The following is a 22,168-nucleotide window of genomic DNA, read 5'->3' on the forward strand; positions in this document are numbered from 1 at the left end:
CTAATGTCAAGCAGCCCTAAGAATAAAAAGGCAAGTAAAAAAATTAATAGAAAGCTAAAAGCAAATCAGGACCCACAAATGCATTTTGGAGAATCTTTTAACTAAGAACTTATGGCAGGGCTATTTTTCCATAGAGGTCAAAGAACATATGGCAAGTCCATTTAAATAAAAATTCTGGACTGGGCACAGCGGCTCACGCCTGTAATTCCAGCACTTTGGGAAGCCAAGGTGGGCAGATCACTTGAGATCAGCAGTTCGAGACCAGCCTGGCCAACATGGCAAACACTCGTCTCTACTAAAAATACAAAAATTAGCTGGGTGTGGTGGTGCACACCTGTAATCCCAGCTACTTGGGAGGCTGAGGCAGGAGAATCGCTTGAACTTGGAGGTGGAGGCTGTAGCAGGCAGAGATTGAGCCACTGCAACTCGACTCTGGCCTGGGCAACAAAGCAAGACTCTGTCTCAGAAAATAAATAAATAAATAAATAAATAAATAAATAAATAAATAAATAAATAATTAATTCTGTCTGCCAAGGGAGCTAACTTTATCATTAGAGGCCTGAGTTTCCTGACAGATTGCCTTAATAAGTAAAGGAATACCAGTGGCGTGGCATCAAGGGTTTTCCATGGTAAGCTGGCAACACTGAAGACCAAAGCCTGGCCTAGAAAGCTGCTTAACTTAAATAAGATACCGATGACCCTTGGACAACACGAGTTTGAACTGCACAGGCCCACTTACACATGAACTCTTTTCAACTGAAGGCAAATCAAAAATGCAGTACTCACAGCACGCAAAAAGCACAGCGTCTGTGGAGGGCCGGCCGTGGGACCTCAGTATGCACAGATGTGGGTGTGCGCGGACGGTCTGGAAACTGATCCCCATGCTCTCCGAGGGATGATGCACACTATTCATTGTATCTGTTTTATTTGTGTTGCATGCCTCAATGGGGAGACAGAACATCTGATGAAACAGGTGTATAAAGAACTACAGGTTCTTATTTCACTTGGAAACAGCCTTGAATGACGGTTTCTCCTAAATCATTTCAGGCACATGTACAAGTACATAGAAAAGTGATCTGTCCATTGTAAAGGTTTATCCAGCTCATTTATAATTTTTATACAGGTTTTATTTCTGTATTACATTAAGCACCACATAATGTATGTAGAAATACTTGTAGGTTGTAGGGCATTATAAAAATGCTTGTCGCTATCACTGTCATCACCGTCATCATCATCATCACCATTATCCTTACCCGCTGGTCCTCCTTTATGAGAATTTGTGAGGACTGACAACCCTGGAACCTCTAGAACAGAAGATCTCAAAACCAGAGTTCCAAGAAGACTGACAGTGCATGAACACAGGTTCGGCACTTCACTGAGCCCCTTGGTATTGAATCAAATCACTGTCTCTCTGAAGAAAGAATATACAGCTTTCAACAGATTCTCAAAGTTTCTGTGATGCCAAAACCATTAAGAACCACTGTTTTGGAGGTCTACAAATAGGTGTCCAGGGTGGCAGAAAAGAAGCTTCGCTCAACCTTCACAACTACAATGACCGTATGTTACAATCTATTTGCTCACAGAACAAACGAGGGCTACTTACTGCTCTATCAGCCACCGTGCTTGGAAGAGGGTAGAAAGATTACCCTGGACTCTATCCTTGAGTTCATAGAGACAGATTTAAGTCACAGACAGGCCGCACTCTGAGTCATACACTACAACAGAGGAACATACAGAAGTGCCCCTGCAGCGAGGAGAAGCAAACGCTCCCTGGCTCTAAGGAAAGGTTTCCCCGGAGACCCCACGATGGCTTACCAGGCCAGCCTAACCATTATGCACTGAGTGCCTGTTATATAAATCAAGCATTGAAAGACTTAGGATGCACCCACAAAGAGCTGACAAGCTAGAGGAAAGGTGCACGTAAATAAACAATTATACTAGAGTAATACTGCAGTAATATTTTTAAGTACAGAAAAGATAAGAAATAGCTCCGTGTAATGAAGAGGGCTGTCAAGAAGGCTTTATTAAGCAGAGTTATCAGATAATACGAGCTGACCACTGTATACCCAAAGGCAGGGAGACAGAAAACGGCGAGGCACAGAGGGGTAGAAGGCTGCACAGGGCAGGGGCTGAGGCACCAGGGCTGCACAGGAGCCAATGAGGGAGGCACAGGTGATGTTAAATGGGAGAGCAGGGAGGCCTGTTAGGGCAATGCGGCTCTGCCAAGGAGAGACTGGACCCTGTGCGATGGGAGACAGTGAAACGGGTTAAGGAGGATTCTGTGACAGATGGAACACCTCAGCTCAAGAATCATGTCTGTATTATCAGAATGCCTTCCAATGCATCACACCATAAAGTACATCAACCTGCATGCACTACTTTACTTAAAAATTCAACAGAATATTTCAAAATTCAATGGCACAAAGTCGACGTGCATCATAATTTCCATCATTTGTCTTTTCATAATTTGGCACAGACATGAACTACATGAGCAGAGTATGACACCACCTAATTTTACCCAGTCATTACTGTGACAATCTAATGAGATGGAAAGAGCATAGAATAGGGCCTGTACACGGCAAGTACTCACTAAACATTAACTATAATTACATGCTGATGATGATTAAGAAGAAAAAGCTTACCAGTGATAAGAATATGGTTAAATTATCACAAACTAGAAAGCAGTCTTCAGAAACTACGTAAATAGCTGAGTAACTTTTATTTAAAAAAAAACAAAACAAAAAACCAACTGGTTTAGAACTAAAAAGACTGTATTAGTAGACTCTCCCCAACATGAAATGCGTAAGACATTCTAAAGAATCTCATTCAACAGGTTGAACCACTTGGAGACCTAGCAATGCACCGAGTTCAACATGGTATCAGATATTCGAAGGAGATACGGTATCGTTGAACTGGCAAGGCAAGTTAATTGATAAGACTGGCCCTTGAAGTATATACGTGAATCGTTTCCTAGACTTACTGTCACTGCTGTGAAACTGGAGAACTGCCAATTCAACAAGTGCAGGCATGTGCCCTTGAACGGCAATCTTTCCAAGTCCATTTATTCCTAGTAACAAAGGCAGAAAAGATTGTGCTTTGCGGCACTATGTCTTGTATGGTGAGCGTGCACTATTTACAAGCAGCATGGTCTGCTGTTTAAAAAAAAAAAAAAAAATGCCAGGAAGGCAACCGCAAAATAACAGTACACAAAACACACACTAATAAATAAAAACGTGACAAATCCAGCCCTACGAACTAAAATAATCCAAAAAGTAAAAACACTGGGAACTAAATGGTAAGAAAATCTCCAGCGTTTAAACTAACAGCTAAAGCTTACAATCTTTTCCATTTGCATAGTTGTACGAGGTAGGTAATTGGAAAGAACAGACCAGGTATTGAGTGAACATTAAACCTCCACACACACAGGTCACTCAACAAATTACGAACACCCAATCCTTAAACATCCTTAGGACACAAAACAGCTCCCTGGCGAGGGGGACGGTGAGTAAGCTTGCTCTGGCTTTCTCGCCCCATACCAGATGGCCAGGGGGACAGCTGCTGACGCCAAAGCACCAAGGAGGACAAGGCAAGGGAACGATGGCCTCACGTAACTCGATGCAGAGGGAGGTACAAATCAGGTTAGCTTCGGCTGTGCAGGCGTGAAAGCTGGGGCCCTAACCACCATCTTAGACATGGTTTCCATGAGAAAAGCCTTCCAACAACTAACGTCCTGTCCAGTTCAGATGGGCGGCATTTTTACCGACGAAATCACACTTTTACAGTTGCAAACACAAATATGACACTTGTCCGTCTCCTCAATGGCCAGTGAGACAAGGGAAGCTACCTGCACTCACCTGGATTCACCCACGCCTTCACTGGCATGATGTTGACTTGCTGAATGCCACCGCGGCGGAATTCAAACTCCTGTCCTCCTAATCGTGCTAAATAGCAATATGTCATTCAGAGTAAAAATGCTGGAAGATTCTTACATTCAAGACTCCTTCAGGACCAAGCACCAAATCTAGGATTCAAGTCTGCAACCCAGCCTAATCCAGCTTAGCACAGAAACCCACGTAACTAGTCGTTTTTGAACAGGCTCCCTTACGGCATCTGTAGATCATTCTCGAAAGAGTAAGAGGAGTAAAATGTGGTTCTGGCACTTAGCACCCAAGAAGTCCTGGGCAAGTTACTTAACCTCTCATTCACGTTTCATCCTGTAACATAGGGATAACAGAGTCCACCCGGTGGTTGTGAGAATTAAACGGATTGGCACACACAGGATGCTGGGCCCAGTACCCAGCTGTGACACTCAGTGTCGTGGTTATTACTACACTGATGCTCACCACCAGTGTCATTACCACTGACAGCATGAGGACAAAGCCGGCCTGTTCGACGTACGCTGTTTCCACCCCACACCTCCGGGTCCTGGCCCCTGCACACTCTGAGAATTACATCACAGCACTGCAAGCGTCACCGCATGCTGCCCCACAACGTGGGATGGCCCTGAATCACGGTCCCCCGAGTTTCCCATCCCAAAGCCTCTCCAGACTAGACCTGTTCAGTCAGTAAAGCATCAACGTGTTACACATCATACAAATAACTAAAGAAAAGCTGAGTCTCTGTTTTGTTTAGTAAGAAAATGGAACTTCCTTAGGGTTTCGACTAGGTCCTATTTTCACCTTAACATCTTCCTGCTTCAAAGAAAGACCCTTCCCCTGGCAGAAATTATTACCGTGCCCTGCTTGACTCAGAACCACACACACACACACACACACACACACACACACGATTTTGATCCCAGAACACAGCAACAGCACACTGTGGTAACATCACTTCTGCCAAAACGCAACTTCCAGTCTCCCTGTGGCTGGGAAATGAGTTTCTTTTCTCTTAAGCTTTCCTAGGAGGAGAACAAAAAGAGCCAAGAGGACAGCAGCTGCTGCCACTTCAGGGAGGAGCCAGCAACACAAAAGCCCTTTCACCAGCACATTTTTTAACTCTCTGCTGGGCCTCCCACCAGTCTCTAATCAAGCTCCTGCTGCCAGGAATTCCAGCCCCAGCTCTCACAGGGCATCAGGTCCCACCACAGCAGGCCAGGCTTCCAGCAGCCACCCAGCTCTCAGCCACTTGTGGACCCTTCAGTCAGGATCCGGGGCCCATCAGCCCCCTCCTCACTCCATCTCCTGTCACAGGAGGACGTGCAGCAGGAGCAGGGGTCCCAGGGTGTATGTAAAATATCCTACTTCATAAGAGGAAAAGGGTTTCTAACTTGAATGAATAATAAATAGCTGAAATATTCAGAGTTCTGCAGAACCAGACAGAAGCTCCAGAAACATTTTCCCTGACTGAGGTCAACAATCAGGTTAGCCTGGGCCGGGATTCCCTTCCCTTCCCACTGTAGAAATGCACTCACCTGTGCTCACCTAGGTGGGGAGGCCGGAGCCGACCTCCACACAGGAGACAGAGAGACGAGGCCAGGAGCCGACCTGCACACAGGTGACACAGAGATGACACAGAGACGAGGCCAGGAGCCAACCTCCACACAGGTGACACAGGGATGGTGCTCCAACACTCTCCATCGTGTGAATGCAGCCATTTTCTCTTAAGAAAAATGTCATTTCCCTTCCCGTATTTCATAAATGCTGACTTAACTTGTGACAACGGCTGCACTTCCATATTAATTCATTCCCAGTCTTTTCATCAAAACGTAAATTTCAATCCTGAAACCAGGATTGGGATGCTAAAAGTAACACAGCAGTAATATGTTTAGAAATCTGCTCTTATCTTAATGAAAAACATGGTTTCCCCAAATAAGTAGAGTCAGAAGGGGAAACACTTGTCCTGGGCTGCTTTGTATACTAACATAACAGCCAAAAACAGAACCAAACTACTCCAGACTGAAGGTCAAACACCTTCCAGGGCATCCTGTATGCAATACACACATCAGGGAACAGACCTCAACCCAACACTGCTTCAATACCGACTTCTATTCACAATTGCTACAAAATCTTCTGGCCAGGCATTTTTCTAGACTTTATCTTAGTTTTAAAAATGAACAAAAAGCTGCAGCATTTCATTGGTGCTCAAGTAATAATTAACTTGGTTAGTACCCATCAGCTAAGAACACTACACCAAATTTATTCCACACACCCACAGGAGGGATGCTCCAGATTTTATTCTGCTTTAATTACAGGAAAACCTGTTGAAACTTACAACAAAGCAACAGAGAATGGATCTGAAGTAGAAGAGGGGGTTGGATGCTGAGAAGCATGTCAGGCAGCCCAAACCCTGAATGTGGGATTACACATGCTTCAAAGATCTTTACTCCCCTAAACATCTTTGTTAAATCTACTTTATAATCCTCACTGTAGACCTTACGGATAGCAATCTGAGGAGGAGAATCCTAATTAGAGCTCTGGAAACTGGCTCTCTAAGGAGACTGACTTTCCAAATAATTTTTCACATGGCCCTCTCCCCTTCCAAACCTCACATGGAAGGGCAGTCACGTGGCATGGATCTGTCAGAACAGTTCACCAACATCCAGAGGCCTCTCCAGGAAGGGCAGATGATACCGCGAGGCCTGCAGGAGTCCGCGCCCGCCATCCCCACTCCGACACTACGCTTTCTCTCGCTGCAAAGCCATTTGCGGAACATGCACAAAACACAGAGCTAACAACACAGAGCTAACAGGACTGTCCATTTGGTGACAGATTTTTAGGTAGTCCATAGAATTTCTACTTCTACAAAAACAGAAAACTACTTTTCAGAGGATGTTTCCAATCTAAGCAGATTTAAAGAGAAGAAAAGGAAAGATCTTAAATAGAACTTCATTCAGCTTGCTGGATAGGTTCTCCGTTCTGTGAAAAGTACATAAATGATACACATATTTGACTAGGTTGAAATAGGTAAAATATGACAAAAATTTGGTTATAATACTCAACCAACACTAGTAGCTTTAAGTCAAAGACAAGAAGCAAACAGTTATGTGGACAGGTTGTTGGTCCCCAGAGCCACAGCACTCCTGCACAGGCTCATGTTAATTAGCACAATATTAAATGCACCAGAGTTAGGCAAAGAAGACCTGGCAGACATGGGCAATGGGCAGGGAGTGAAGTTCCAGCAAGCACCAGCCCGGCCTGGGCCGGGTGCACGCCAAGGCACACTGAGCTGTAGTGCAGTCTCCGGCGGCCCCCACGGGTGTTCCTCAACTGCCCCCCATCTCTTCACCTGACACGCATCTTTCCACACTTCCTTCATGCCCTAGAAATTAGTTAAGACACACTCCAAGTGAATAATTAGCATGCCTAATTTTAGCCAACAAAATATACTGATTTTTCCTAAAGGAGTTTCTACACTGTGATACCAATTGTCCTGCCGGGAATCTCTGAAGAAATAACCTGGGCTGATAATTCTTCTGCCAAAAAAATGTATCTTGTAATGAATATGAGGTCCAATGTGTAAATATTATTCCATCACTTTTATTCATTTCCAAAAGCATATAAACATAAGTCTACTGTACACTACTTTCTCTGTAAAGCAAGGACCACAGAATAAATGACCTACGAATTTCCAGCTTCTCTCTCACCTTTAAATCTCAATATTTACACAAATGTGTAACAGTTTCTTACATACCTACCAACCCCACTGCCCACAATCCCAACACCTCCCCGCTCTCCCACTAAATTACTACAGGAAAAGACTGGCACTGCCCTTTCTGGAAAATACCATAAATCTATTCTGGGACACCACTTCGTCTGGCTGGTTGTTTCCTTATTTTTCTTTTCTTGGTAGTAAAAATATCCCAATGTCTTAAATGTATAGGGGAAAAATACTAGTTTCGAAATGATTCCTTAAAAAGCAACAATAAAAATACTCTTCTTCACTTGAAAGAATAAACCCAAAAGGCAGTGTTCATACAAAGTCATGAAGAGAATTTAAATTAAGGTTTTGGTTCCATTTTCTGTCTCAACTTTAACTTTTAGCAGTTCTTTATAGGCTTTTGAAACCTACTTTGGAGAAGAAAAAAAAGTAGAAATAACTGTTCTTTAAAAATTTTACAAAACAGTTTGATGCAGCTTCAGTTATTAAATTTGGGGTATTTTTCTATGTTGAAACGGTATCTGAAAATTCTAACTTATATTGGACAGATAAAATGATAAAAAAGACATTCTACTCTTCAGAGGATTATCAAATGCTGTTGCTTATGTTATTTTCTCTTGAAATATGGGTATTTTAAAGAGTGATACACAGTCTGCAGACTTAATACATAGGCCATATGCTAGTGGCACATAACTAACAGAAAAAGAATTCCTTGCATTAATAGAAGCACAAAAAATATATTACAACTTCCAAAATAACTTTTTTTTTTTTTTGAGATAGTCTGGCTCTGTTGCCCAGGCTGGAGTGCAACAGCACAATCACAGCTTCCTCCAGCCTTGACCTCCTGGACTCAAGCCATCCTCCCACCTCAGCCTCCCAAGTAGCTGGGACTACAGGTGTACCACCAGCCCAGCTTTTTTTTTTTTTTTTTTTTTTTTTTTTTGGTAGAAACGAGGTTTTGCTATTACCCAGGCTGGTCTTGAACTCTTGGCCTCAAGCAATCCTCCCACCTGTGCCTCCCAAAGTGCTGCGAATACAGGCGTGAGCCATTGCACCCAGCCCAAAATAATGTAATTCTAAACAGCAGTTACATTTTTCATGTGCTACACACCTATTAGATGTGGGCATGGATCCCCGGGTGGGTGTTGACTGAAGACTCTTGTTTTTTTGTGTGTGTGGTATTACTGAATATATAAAGTTTAAAGGTAATTTTTAAAAGGTCCCTTTTAAAATGCACAGATTTATAAAGTACACATGGGTGAGATTAGTAAACAAATTGAGCCCCACCTATTGCTGATGACTGCTATGATCACCCTTCTATTTCCACTATCATTCTCAGAGGGCAGGACATGAAAAGCCGACACATCCACTCATGCAGTCTTTTAACGCTGATTGAACAGCTTCTATGTGCCAGGCACTTTTTGCTAGGTGCTGAAGACAGAAGATGCAGGGGCTAAAAGCCTGCCCTGAAAGGCTCACACTCCACCAGGACATATTGACATATAACTACAATATCTGTGCAGCAAGACTGAGGTACGTACAAAGTGCAACACATGCACATTCTAGCTTGGACTGCTGCCTTGGAGGTCCCGGTTTCAGAACCTTCAGTATTACAACAAAGCACTACTACCATGAATAAACCTACTACACGTCAGGAGTTTTCCCGTGTTATTTCACTTTACCCTCACTTACACCTTCCAGTAATTCTAAGTGTCCCCATGTAGTAGAGGAAAAAGTTAGTTCTAAGAAGTCATTTGCTGTCCAAGATCACCAACTACCAACTAGAAGAGCCAGGATTCCAAGCCAGGTCTTTTCAGTTCAGCATGCCACTGCCCTGCCTCTGCCTCTCGACCAAAACCTAGACGAGGCACTACGTGAAGACCACATTAGAGAAGTTTTGGCACATAATCTCTCGTGCACTGGATAACTTCGCAGGTGTGCAACAACCTCTGAATGGCATGCCAGATGGTAGCAGGAGTTGTTCTAAGTATGAGCCTGCAAATATAGTGACTGAAAAAAGTTGGAAAGGCTTTTCAAAGTTAGAACAAAACCATAATGATGCTTTTGATAATAGAGTACAAATTTGGAGATCAGTATCAGTGGTAACAATTTCAACGTATCCCTGGTCTTTTACTCACTTTACGCCACTTAAATCATTCAGGCCCTTTTGTTTCCATCTTGATGGCTTACTACGAATAAACACACCTACATACAGCAGCCGGGCCAAAAAAATATTCACACACACTTCTATACCGAGCCCAAAGAGCAACTGGGAATTCTGAAGAAGCTGCCACAGGGCAGATGGTTTTAAAAAAAAAAAAGGAAGAGGGCATCAAATGAGAGCAACAAAAACATATTTACCTGTCTCTTCACCTATTCTGAAAACACCAACACCAGAACCATCTCTGATGGAGTATCGGATCTCCCCATCTCTTCCGGCGTCCTCATCATGAGCCGACACTGTCATTACCAATGAACCAATAAGCACATCTTCTTTCACCGTCCCCTTTTCCACAAAGCTGGAAAACACGGGTGGGTGCAAGTTCTCATTCACATCAACCACCTCAACTTCAACATAGCAAGTAGAGGACAGAGAAACTGGCTTTCCCTTGTCTTTGGCCCTCACAGTGAGATTATACACTTGCTTCTTCTCAAAGTCCAACTGCTGGACGATTCTAACTGCTCCACTGAGTTTATCCACATCAAAGTTTCCTTCTCCGTGGTCCATAAGGCTGTATCTCACTTGACCAGACTGACCTAAATCAGGATCGTGCGCTTCTAACCACATGATGACGGTTCCTTCTGGAAGATCCTCTCGGACTTTCACACGATAATTAGGTGGAATAAATTTAGGTGGGTTGTCATTAACATCTTCTAGTGATACTTTCAAAACGACAGTGGAGAACAGCTGAGGCTCTTCTCTGGCTTGGTCCCTGGCTTCAATCTTCAAGTAGTGTTCATGCTGCAGCTCTCGATCCAGAGGGCGCGCGATTTTAACAACACCCGTCACGCTGTCAATTGAAAATGTATCTGTGTCTGTAAGAATCGAGTATGTCACGTGTCCGTTGGGCCCTAGGTCTTTATCTGTGGCTTCAACCTGGATGATTTCACTATGTACCCCCTTGTCTTCACTCACTTCCACAAAATAGCTCTCCTGTAAAAACTCGGGTGGATTATCATTGGCATCAACAACCACGACATGTAGAAGACGCCATGCAGCTTTCTGGGGTATCCCAAGGTCATAGACGGTAATATTCAGGGCGTATTTGTCTGTTGTTTCACGGTCAAGAGGAGATAAAATTTTCAGCATTCCTGTTTCCATGTCAATCATGAAGCAACTATCCTCATTTCCTCCAGAAATAGCATAGACCAGTTTTCCATTGAAGCCAGTGTCAAGGTCAGTGGAATTCATGAAAATTACACTGGAACCCACAGGCTGGTTTTCCTTTACCTGAATACCAGTTGGAAGAGTGCTTCTAAACTGCGGTATGTGAGCATTGACAGAGTGAGAATCAAAGAAAACGTCCTCCACCTCTCCCTGGTTGTGTAATTTATTTGCCTGCAGGAGCTTCTCTGCCAGCATTTTGGCAACACCAGTCTCTTCACACTGCAAGTTTACCAGCTTGCGACTGGCAGCCACTGTTATGTTGATATATAATGGTGTGGCAAAATTTTCTCCATCTGTAGCTGTGATTCTCAGACTGTGAAAAGACATCTTTGCAGCTAAGCCATCCATTAGCGATTGCTTTAATGACAATACCCCAGAGTTGGGGTTTAAACTAAACAAATCCAGTTCATTTCCAGCTTCAATCTGATACTGTACCAGCTGAAGTTCATCTGCATCAATAGCAGAAACAGTGGTTATTTGCTCTCCCACGCCTAGATCTCTGGGAATTGTCCCTTCACAATTTATTTTCTCAAACAAAGGTGTGTTGTCATTCAAGTTATTGAGAGTAATTGTAGCAAGGACTTCGACTTCCCGGCGGTACGGCAAGCCCCAGTCTGATGCACGAATCCTCAGGGTATAAACCCGAGGCATCAGTTCGTAGTCCAGGTTTTCTGACGTACTCACAGCACCAGTGAAATGGTCAATCGCAAATGGCACGCGATTTAAATTTGCGATACTGTATGTCACGTACCCATTCTCACCCTCATCAGGGTCTACGGCACTCAAGCTCATGACAGTAGTACCAATGGGCACGTTCTCGTCAAAAGCAGCTTTGTACGCTGTCTGGGTAAATTCAGGGGGATTGCTATTTGCACCTAAGACTTTCACCAAGACCTTGGTGGACGCTTTTCTGTCACTTGTTGTTACTTCAAGTTCAAAATGGGCTGCCTGCTGTCTTTTAACTGGTTCTAAAATAGAAATGAGACCAGTGTTGTAATTTAAACTGAATTTAGCTTTTCCGGGTGTACTTTTAAAAACATACCTCAAATGGGAATAACCAGGAATGGCTTTTACCATGACCACAGGTGCGTTGGGAGGAGCAAATTCACTTATTTCTGCTCTGTAAACATCCTTTTCAAACTTGACTGGCCCGGCTTTGAACTGTGGAGAAGTCACGTGAATTACTTTAACAGAAGAGAACTGGGGCGGAGTTCCTTTATCTTTAGCCTGTAGTGTGAGATTGTAGCCGAAAGGATGACTGTCCCAATCAACACCACCGATGGCTTTGACTTTATACTCCTTACTCCCTGGAAAGGACCTCACTGTTCTGAACTGCTGGAGAAGGTCGCCTGCCACGATGCTTAAAGATGCTATGTCACCATTGGCACCCTGATCGCAGTCATCCACTGTCACAATTGCATATGCTGGGTCCCTGTCCAGCTCTGACGGTGACAATGTCACTGCTGTAATCACCGGGGCACATTCATTGGCCTGTTCGACGTGCGCTGTTAGCTTGGCCATGCTGCTGATGCCACTGCCCCCATACAATTTCATTCCACGGTCCACAGCGAGGATTTCCATCTCATAGAGCTTGGTCTCCAGGTAATCGAGTCTACCAGTTAACACTATCACACCACTGGTTGGGTGAATAGCAAACATATCTGTTCGATCTTTAAAACTGTAGTAAAATTCCCCGTTGGTTCCTATGTCTGCGTCTGTGGCGCTGACTCTTGCAATACTGGTCCTTATGGCTGTGTTTTCAGGTAAAGAAACGCTGTATGAGGTGGGTGAGAATAACGGCCTCAAGTCATTTGTATCCAGCACCTGCACCCTGACCTTTGTTCGCGCCTCCACATTAGTATTTTTTTCAAGTGCTTTCACTATCAATGTGTAGTGGTCTTTCACTTCTCTATTAAGAATAGCTGTATTTCCTCCTTTGGTCCTTATTCTTAGAAAGCAAAAGTCTCCGAGAATGTACTCTTCAGCTTTGAACAGGTTTTCACTGTCTCCGGAAACAATTTTGTACCTTACTTCCCACGATGGCTGTGTAATGTAAATACCCATCTTGACAGGATGCCCCACGTAAGTCTTAGCTGCAGAGTTCTCATGCACAGTGACGTTGTACTCGAGGTGTGTAAACTGTAGAGGAGTCTGTTCAAGTCGTTGACTGCCATCACTGTCTCCAAAATGTTGGAAGAGGAGGAGGAGAAGCAGGAGCAAGGCCAAATGTCTCCCCATTGCTTAACTGTCGGGAATCTGAAACAGAAGAAATCAGAATCATTACCTTGGGGAAATAAAACAAGCGAAAGTGTGTACATTGTTTTAAACCTCTCATTTAAAAAAATATTTTCCATACACATGGAATGTAAATAAATGCAACGGTTTTGGATTTTTTCATGTTTTCCAATGTAAGTATCGACATTCTTGTAACATGTCTAGAATTACTAAGCTTAGCAAAAACTTCCTTTTCATTTTTGAACAAGGTCCTATCTTTCATATTTAAATGACTCAAAAATCTTCGTGAGTATCAAATGAAAGGCTACTAGGTGTAACAACTAAGTTATATTTTTATATTTAAATCGTTAAGGCAAATATAAGCAACTGTTAAAAAGTAATGAACATTGTTTACATTTACTTACATACAACGAATTAAACGATCAAAAGCTGGCAAATGTAATGCCCCTACAGTATTGTGAGAATGCAAAGCTTCTGACAACTAACTCAGAAAAAAACAAAAACTAGCAGTGGTTTTACATGGCGCCCCATAACAACAGCTTGTAATCTCATTTCAAAATTTATCCTGAAATTATATTATTTCTGTATAAGAATGGTTAAGTAGACTCCCTACATAATGTAAGGGTTTATTGTCTCATTTAGCTTTATATAACTACTTAAAAGTATTAAAATAATTATATCAAGTCTGATACTTATCACTAACATAAGCCCCAAAGAAAGGCGATTGACAAAATAAAAAACAGAATTCAGCAGCCTGATGTCAAACAGCGTTTTTCCTAAGTCAGTGAAGCAAACCTTACCAACTATATCAATGTTTTATCACTGCTGCTGTCAACAACCAGTTGTTCACAGAATGTCTCCTATCTTCAGGGCATCGAACAACCTGTCACCCTGGGCCCCTCCATGAGAAGATCACACACACACACACAAAAGCTAAATCTTCCAAGCTAACACACGTTAAGGGTCAAATCAGTCTATTAATACATGGTGGCAGACCCTGCAGGACAGTCCCTGGGTGACTGGCGGAGGAAAGAGAGAAACTGAAGAAATGAAGAAAACGTTGTCTTTAACAAATGACAAATGGGAAGGCGGGAGAAGTCCACTGGGCTGAGGTCTGGCCAGGGAAGCAGGACAGTTATTTTCAGATCAACTGTTCCCCTTCGCCAACAGATTCATCCTGTAAATCAACGCAGCTTCACAAAGGACAGCACTGTCATCTTGCAAAGTGACTCTCAAATTAATATTCACAAAATGTGAATGCTACCAGAGGTAAATGAATGGCAAACTGGAGGGTGGGTTTGACAGCCCAGTTGAAATTGGTACAACAACATTAATTTATAGTATCTTAACTTAGCTACTGCCAACTCTGCCCCATAAGTCATTGCATTAGGGAGAAAAAAAGACCTGATGTGCTTAAAGCAATTAAAGCTTAATTGATATTGAATCACGGTCAAGTTGGCCACCCTAACTTGTTCTTTAGCTATGACGCCTTCTCCTCTCCAGATAAAGTCAGAAATTAAACAGATTTTTGGCTTCCAGGAGAACAATTATCATTTAAACGAAATAAGAAAACAATTTGCTCCCAAAACTATCTCTTTAAGTATCTCCATTTAGTCAACAGTTCTAATACTCAGGGAAATTTGAATATTATAAAATAATCTTGTAATTTTATCAAAACAAATGAAAAGTTCAACCTACAGGTATGGAGGACCTTATTAGACAGAACCTTGCACGGTGTTAAGGAATAAAAGACAAAGATCCCAATCCCAAGAGATTTACAAACTAGAAATAAAAATACATATAAAGAGGCTGGGCACGGTGGCTCACACCTGTAATCCCAGCACTTTGGGAGGCCAAGGCAGGTGGATCCCTTGAGCTCAGGAGTTCAAGACTAGCCTGGCCAACATGGTGAAACCCCGTCTCTACTAAAAATACAAAAATTAGCAGGATGTGGTGGAGCAAGCCTGTAATCTCAGTTACTCCAGAGGCTGAGGCAGGAGAATCACTGGAACCCGGGAGGCAGAGATTGCAGTGAGCCGAGATCATGCCACTGCACTCCAGCCTGGGCAAAAGAGCTAGACTCTGTCTCAAAAACAAAAAAACAAAACCAAAAACACTTGCATGATGTTTAGCAAGCAGTGTCTTTTGTTTTAGAAGTCACATTATGTTTTAGGAGACATTTTTACCATCATCCACTGTACAACAAAATATTGTACCAGGACTCTACTGCAAGCACTAGAAGTATTTTGCTTAATTCTACATATAAAGTTATCATGCAGCCATTAAAAGGTACGATAGCACTCTGTATGTTGACATATGTCTAGCTATATTAACTGGAAAAACTAAGCTGATCCTATTTATGTTTATTTAAAAAAGAGGAGAAGAGGGGCAGATAAAATGTACCCACGGATATACTTAAAAATGGACAGAAAAGTCTAGGCAGACAAGCAACTGTTAACAGTGGTAACTTCTTGGAGAACCGGTAGAGAAACAGGTAGCTGAGGGAATGATTACTGTGGCATTTTTCTCTACTATGGTTTTTTTAGCACGAGTATGTGTTACCTTTATCATCTACTCACCCCTTTCATTAATTAATTCCTTTTACATAAGTTTAATGAGCATCAACTATGTATCAGGTGCAGTTCTAGATGCTGGGGATTCAAAAGTGAACTAAATTACCAACAAGTCCTGATGGGAGATACATTTCCTGGCCAGACACAGACAGACAGACAGACAGACAGACAGACAGACAAACAGAGTATATCCGATGCTGATAATTAAGTGCTAAGGAGAAAACTAAAGCAGGGCAAAGAGAGACCAGGGTCAGGAACCTGAAGGAAAAGAGGGAAACCTAAATTCAAAGGGTCAGCGCTTACACTAGTGACATGCTGGGCAACTCTTAGATTCTTTGGGGCGACGTAGAGTGTTCAATATGATTCCTGGTCCCCACCAGTTAGAAGCCTGTGGCATCCCCCTCATCACCCAGCTATGATGACTAAAGATACCTCTAGCTCGAGACATTGCCAAACATCCACTAGGGCAGAAAGTCACACCCCGCAGAGAAGCACTAGATTAGGGAAGCCAGAAAGAGACCGCGTGGCTGGAGCACAGTGGTTGACGGACAGCGGTAAGGCCGGGGCACATTCTGGGAGAGAACCTATCGTGAAGGGGGTTCTTTTTTAAAAAATAAACCTTATTTTAGAATATGCTGCTAGATTTACAGAAGAGCTGCAAAGAGAGCTTCCCCTACTGTTAACATCTCACATTAGTACATCATACTAGATACAACTAACAAACCAGTACCGACACGTCACCATTAACTACAGTCCATACTTCACTCAGATTTTACGCAAGGCTTTCTCTTCATCCCAGAATCCCTTCCAAGACACCACCTTACATTCAGCTGTCATGTCTCCTAAGGCTCCTCTGGAATGTACGTTTCTCAGATTTTCCTTCTTTTAATGATCTGGACAGTTTCCAGAAGTACTAGTCAGGTATTTTGTAGGATGTCCCTCACCTGGAAGCTGCTGTTTCTCTCCTGATTAGATGGGGTTATGTTTGGGGAGAAAAGCCACAGAGGTAAAGTGTCATTCCCACCACACCGCAGCAAGGGGTAAAATCAACACGATTTATCGATGCTGACGCTGCCCCTGACCACGTGGCTGAGGTAGTGTCTGCCAGGTATCTTCACAGTCAGGTTACTTTCACCCCTTCCTGTACCGTATTCTCGGTAAGGAAGTCACTGCACGCAGCCCACGCTTAAGAGGTAGAGAGTTTCGCTACCCAAAATATTTAGAATTCTTCTAGAAACTGATTTGTCTATCTTCCTCCATTTATTTATTCAATTTTTTTTCTTTTTTAGACAGAGTCTCGCTCTCTCACCCAGGCTGGAGTGCAGTGGCGCGATCACAGCTCACCGAAGCTTTGAGCTTTAAGGGTCCCAGTCTCAGCCTCTTGAGTAGCTGGGACTATAGGTGTGCCTGCAGATTTAGACTGAGAATTTTACATACTCAGGGACTACAGCACGCCTGGCTCATGTCTGTATTTTTTATAGAGACGGGGTTTCACCATGTTGCCCAGGCTGGTCTCAAACACCCAGGCTCAAGCGATCCGCCCACTCGGCCTCCCTAACTGCTGGGATTACAGGTGTGAGCCACTGCATCCAGCCTGAATCTTTTTTTTTGTCAAGATCAGTATGGACTCATGGATAAAGGATGATTTTTAGGACTTTAGAGTTTAGTATGAATCAAATGAGAAGCCCCCCAGCTGATTCTGAACAGAGAAGTGCCATGGTCTCAGTAAAACGGAAAAGCCGGTGGGCAGCCAGGGCAGAAGCTGGAGGGCAACCAGAACAGTCAGAGGCTGCGGCCACAACACAGGCGGAGTGTGTGCGGGCTAGGGCACAACGGGGGTGGGGGGCAGATTCAGGCGGAGCGTGTGCGGGCTAGGGCACAACGGGGGTGGGGGCAGATTCTGAATCTACTTCAAGGTTGCCTGATGCACTGGAGTGGGGTGAGGGAGGGAAAGGAGGAGAGAGCAGTACCAGAGAAGATGCCGAAGACTGCTGAGCATAGAGAACAAGGGGGCCAGGAACCAAGAGGGAGACAGGAGGAGGAGCAGCCTCGGGGAGCAGATCCGGAGGTCAGTTTTGGACAGGGTAACATGGGAACAGCTACCGGCTATCCAAGTAAAGATTGTGAGTGGGCAGCAGATATGTGGGAGACTCCAGCCGGCAGATAGAAATTTGAGAGTTGTCTGAATATGAAAGATGGTATTTAAAACCACAGAACTGAATGAGATCACCAAGGAAGACAGCAAGCAGAAGAAAAAAATCCAAGAGCACAGCCCCAAGATTTGAAGGGTCCAAATGGGAGGCCCTGACAGCGGAGATGGCGGCCACTGAGAGGAAAAGGGAACCACAGCACAGTGGTGCAGTAAGAAACAGTCAGTAAATAAAGATTTTTGTAGAGCTGAAGCCCAACATTAGAACTTGGAGTTCTATATAATATAAATACTCACTAATCCAGCTGGGCACGGTGGCTCACACCTGTAATCCCAGCACTTTGGGAGGCCGAGGCGGGTGGATCACGAGGTCAAGAGATCGAGACCATCCTGGCCAACATGATGAAACCCTGTCTCTACTAAAAATACAAAAATTAGCTGGGTGTGGTGGTGTGAGCCTGTAGTCCCAGCTACTTGGGAGGCAGAGGCAGGAGAATCCCTTGAACGAGGGAGACGGAGGTTGCACTGAGCTGAGATCGCACCACTGCACTCCAGCCTAGGTGACAGAGCAAGACTCTGTCTCAAAAACAAAAAAAAATACTCGCTAATGCGCTACGCTGCTTCCCCCTCCATCCCCCCACCAGAAGGCTCTGGCACTGTTCCATCCCCTAAGACACACAGACCATGCCCAACACGTCAGATTGCTACGGCTGTTCTCTCCCCATGGTGTCCCAGGTGCTCAGTCCCACCACAGCCCCCGCCACCACCCACTCATCCCCAACTGGATTCCCAAACATGCAATTACCTTCCACATCCTACTCACCAGTTCCACAATACAGCTGGGACGGACTTGTGGACCACATTCCTAACTGAGACCTTCGAAAACCCTGAATGTACTCTGCAAACTTGGCTAACAGAAGGCTACTGAGAGGAGAATAAATTAGTAAATGAAAAAATACACTTTTTGGGAGATATTGTTAACCCTGCAGTAATGCAACCAAGAACCACGAACTCCTATTTCACTAGAAAAACCACCCTGATCAAAACAATGGCTGTGGCTCTTATGCAAAACAAACAGTAAAGCTGAAGGCGGGAAAGACTCAAAACACCATTTCATCTAAAAAGGACCTTATCGCCTACTCCTTTGCTTACGGAAATTAAACTCCCAAGACCATCTGAGCCAAGGGCTATACTTTGATATTTAGAAGGTGATCACACTACTTAAACTCACTGTAATTTCGGATTTCTAAAATGCATTTTCCAAAGCAAAAACAAAGAGTGTTTACTTATTTCAGCCTTGAAGGAGAAGGGCTCCCAGTCCAAAGCTTAAATATCTTTAGCATAAATCTCTGAAAATCTACAAATACGGGAGAAAAACAACTTTTCCAGTAAAAATCAGATATTAATATCTTCATATTTCTTCATCAGGGAGACCTTCATGTAAAATGCTTCAATCAATTACCGTGACTGCACATTCTTCGCAAAACAGAACACAGCCCCTGTGCTGAAAACATAACTGCATATATTCAAGTGTTTAGATGACCTCAAGCTCAAGTCTTTGAAGGGTTTCAAACGCCACAGAGACACGACATTAGGTGAGACACAGCATCACACAATGCATCAATTCTGTTGAACGCTGCATATTTATTACTGAGAGGTCACAATTCTTACAAGCACAAGTAGTCATTCTAGCCTTTATGGAACAGGACAACATTATTAAACTTTTCATTCCACATGTTATGATAAAAACACAAAATTATTAAGTTGAGAACTTTGTGTTCTCCCTCACTGTGCTCTTCTCCACTCTCATTTTCTATCAACATAGTGAAAGCGTCAGTAGAATTTAACTCATGATTAAAATTTGGAATTTCGAGTTCAGTTCAGTGTCACATTTTTAAAGTACTTTTAAGAGATCTCTAAATTGCAAGCATCTTTTTTTTCCCCCCACTGAGACAGGGTCTTGCTCTGTCTCCCAGGCTGGAGAGCAGTGGCACCATCATAGCTCACTGCAGCATCAACCTTCCAGGCTTGAGTGATCCTCCCGCTTCAGCCTCCGGGGTACCTGGGCGTACCACCATGCCCAGCTAATTTTTTGTATTTTTGTAGAGATGGGGTTTCACCATGTTGCCCAGGCTGGTCTCGAACTCCTGAGCTCAACTGATAGACCTGCCTGGACCTCCCAAAATGCTGGGATTACAGTCGTGAGCCCCTGTGCCTGGCCGGCAAACACATTTTCAAAGCAGGATCATGAAGCTGTCAAGAGATTACGAATTGCAAATGAGTTTTTTTGTTGTTGTTTTTGTTTGTTTTTTGTTTAAGACAGTCTTGTTCTGTCACCTAGACTGGAGCACAGTGGTGCAATCACGGCTCACTGCAACCTCCGCCTTCTGGGTTTAAGCGATTCTCGTGCCTCAGCCTCCTAAGTAGCTAGGACTACAGGCATGCGCCACCATGACCAGCTAACTTTTGTATTTCAGTAGAGACGGGGTTTCGCCATGTTGGCCAGGCTAATCTCGAATTCCTGGCTGCAAGTTATCCACCCATCTCAGCCTCCCAAAGTGCTGGGATTACAGGCACGAGCCACCGCACCCACCATAAATGGCTTTTTAAAAATACTGTATATTAAAAAAAATGTTGAATGATTTCTAAAATTTCAGACATTCCAGATAAAATTTACAACAGGAAAAAAAACTCTCAATTTTTCTAGTTCAATTATCATAGCCATGTCGGTACTTTTAAAAGCTTTCATCCTTACACTGAAATACTAATGAGTAGATCCTGTTTATTTTCTGGGTATATACTAATTCTTTTCAACCCATCTTCATATGATTTTCAGTATGAACGGAGGAAGCTGTGACCCTAGAAATTGAGCAGCAGCCTTAGGCTTGGTAGATGTCATTTAATTACTTCTGCTAACTCCATTCCTATGTTATCTTTGACTGGGGCTGCAATAATCTAGTAACTCTAGCAAGACGTAATTTAAATATTGCCTTCACATGATCAACAACCGCTTCCAATTTAACCCTGAGAATGGTAAAAATAGGACATCTGCTTAACTTTCTTAAGGGCAAGAACACTTCAGGAATCTATTTGGGATTGATTAAATCATGCACATGCTGAAGTTTTCTGAAAGAGTCAGATTGTAGTTCCACACTGTCACTGACTCTTCAGAATCTGACTCTTTCAGAAAACTTCAGCATGTGCATGATTTAATCAATCCCAAATAGATTCCTGAAGTGTTCTTGCCCTTAAGAAAGTTAAGCAGATGTCCTATTTTTCAAACGGCCTCTAGATAAAACCTACTTATCTACATGAACCTATAAAACATGTCTGTTGGCATTATGAAGATGACGGGTTCTAGTTGTTCCGTGCTCCGGGGAACGACAAGACAGGACAGGTAGGCAGTGGCTGTGTGTCTATTTCTGGCAGGGTGAGGCATTCCTGTGCTATTCTCTTCTTTCCCCTCTCTCTATATTCCTTATCCTCCAACCACTTTCTCCTCATCCACATTCCAGGACAAATTTTGCCCAAGGAGAAACTCAATAAACGGATTGTTTACCTCTTGTGAGTGGAGATCACCTCATCTAATGTATTTTTCTCCACAAATAGAAGTAATTTAAACGACATCTTGGCAGAGTAGCTAATAATCAACAATGGCCACTTCTTCCACTCCCAAGTTGGTGACTTTATTTTATACGTTGAATTGGGCTCCCTGTATAATCAGATTCGGTCAACCCTTCACTAAATGACGGACCAGGAAAGTGAATGTTCTACGTACAGCAAGAAAATGGAAATCTTCAGGAAGAAAAGTCCGTCTTCCCTCCTCTTCTTAAAATGTTCTCTTCACCTGTTCTCTCTTCTTACACCTCAGAAGAGATGCCACCCATCCCAGTTGCAAATAAAGATACTCTGATGCCACAAAATCCTGCCTCTTCTACAGCTCCTCCCACTCCTGACACCTTGTGCAGAATCCATACACACACAGGTTCTTCCCCTACTTAAAAAACAAGCTTGGCCAGGCATGGTGGCTCACGCCTGTAATCCCAGTACTTTGGGAGGCTAAGGTGGGCAGATCATGAGGTCAAGAGATTGAGACCATCCTGGCCAACATGGCGAAATCCCGTCTCTATTAAAAATACAAAAATTAGCCGGGCATGGTGGCATGCACCTGTAGTCCCAGCTACTCAGGAGGCTGAAGCAGGAGAATCGCTTGAACCCAGGAGG

The 22,168-nt window shown here is 43.4% G+C and overlaps 1 protein-coding gene across 11 annotated transcripts in view; it reads right to left on the minus strand.

The window, feature by feature from the left end:
* Window positions 1-22,168, minus strand: part of FAT1 (FAT atypical cadherin 1) — a 138,949-nt gene that overhangs the window by 108,004 nt on the left and 8,777 nt on the right. For all 11 annotated transcript variants that reach the window (XR_009212982.1, XR_009212983.1, XM_032149067.2 and 8 more), the window contains exon 2: window positions 9,961-13,243. Coding sequence is in view for 9 of the 11 variants with exons in the window: in XM_032149067.2 (XP_032004958.1) it covers window positions 9,961-13,225 (3,265 nt within the window). In the remaining 2 variants the exon portion in view is untranslated. The remainder of the gene's footprint in view (window positions 1-9,960; window positions 13,244-22,168) is intronic.

This window comes from Hylobates moloch, unplaced genomic scaffold, assembly GCF_009828535.3.
Source record: "Hylobates moloch isolate HMO894 unplaced genomic scaffold, HMol_V3 SCAFFOLD_3, whole genome shotgun sequence".
NCBI lineage: Eukaryota > Metazoa > Chordata > Mammalia > Primates > Hylobatidae > Hylobates > Hylobates moloch.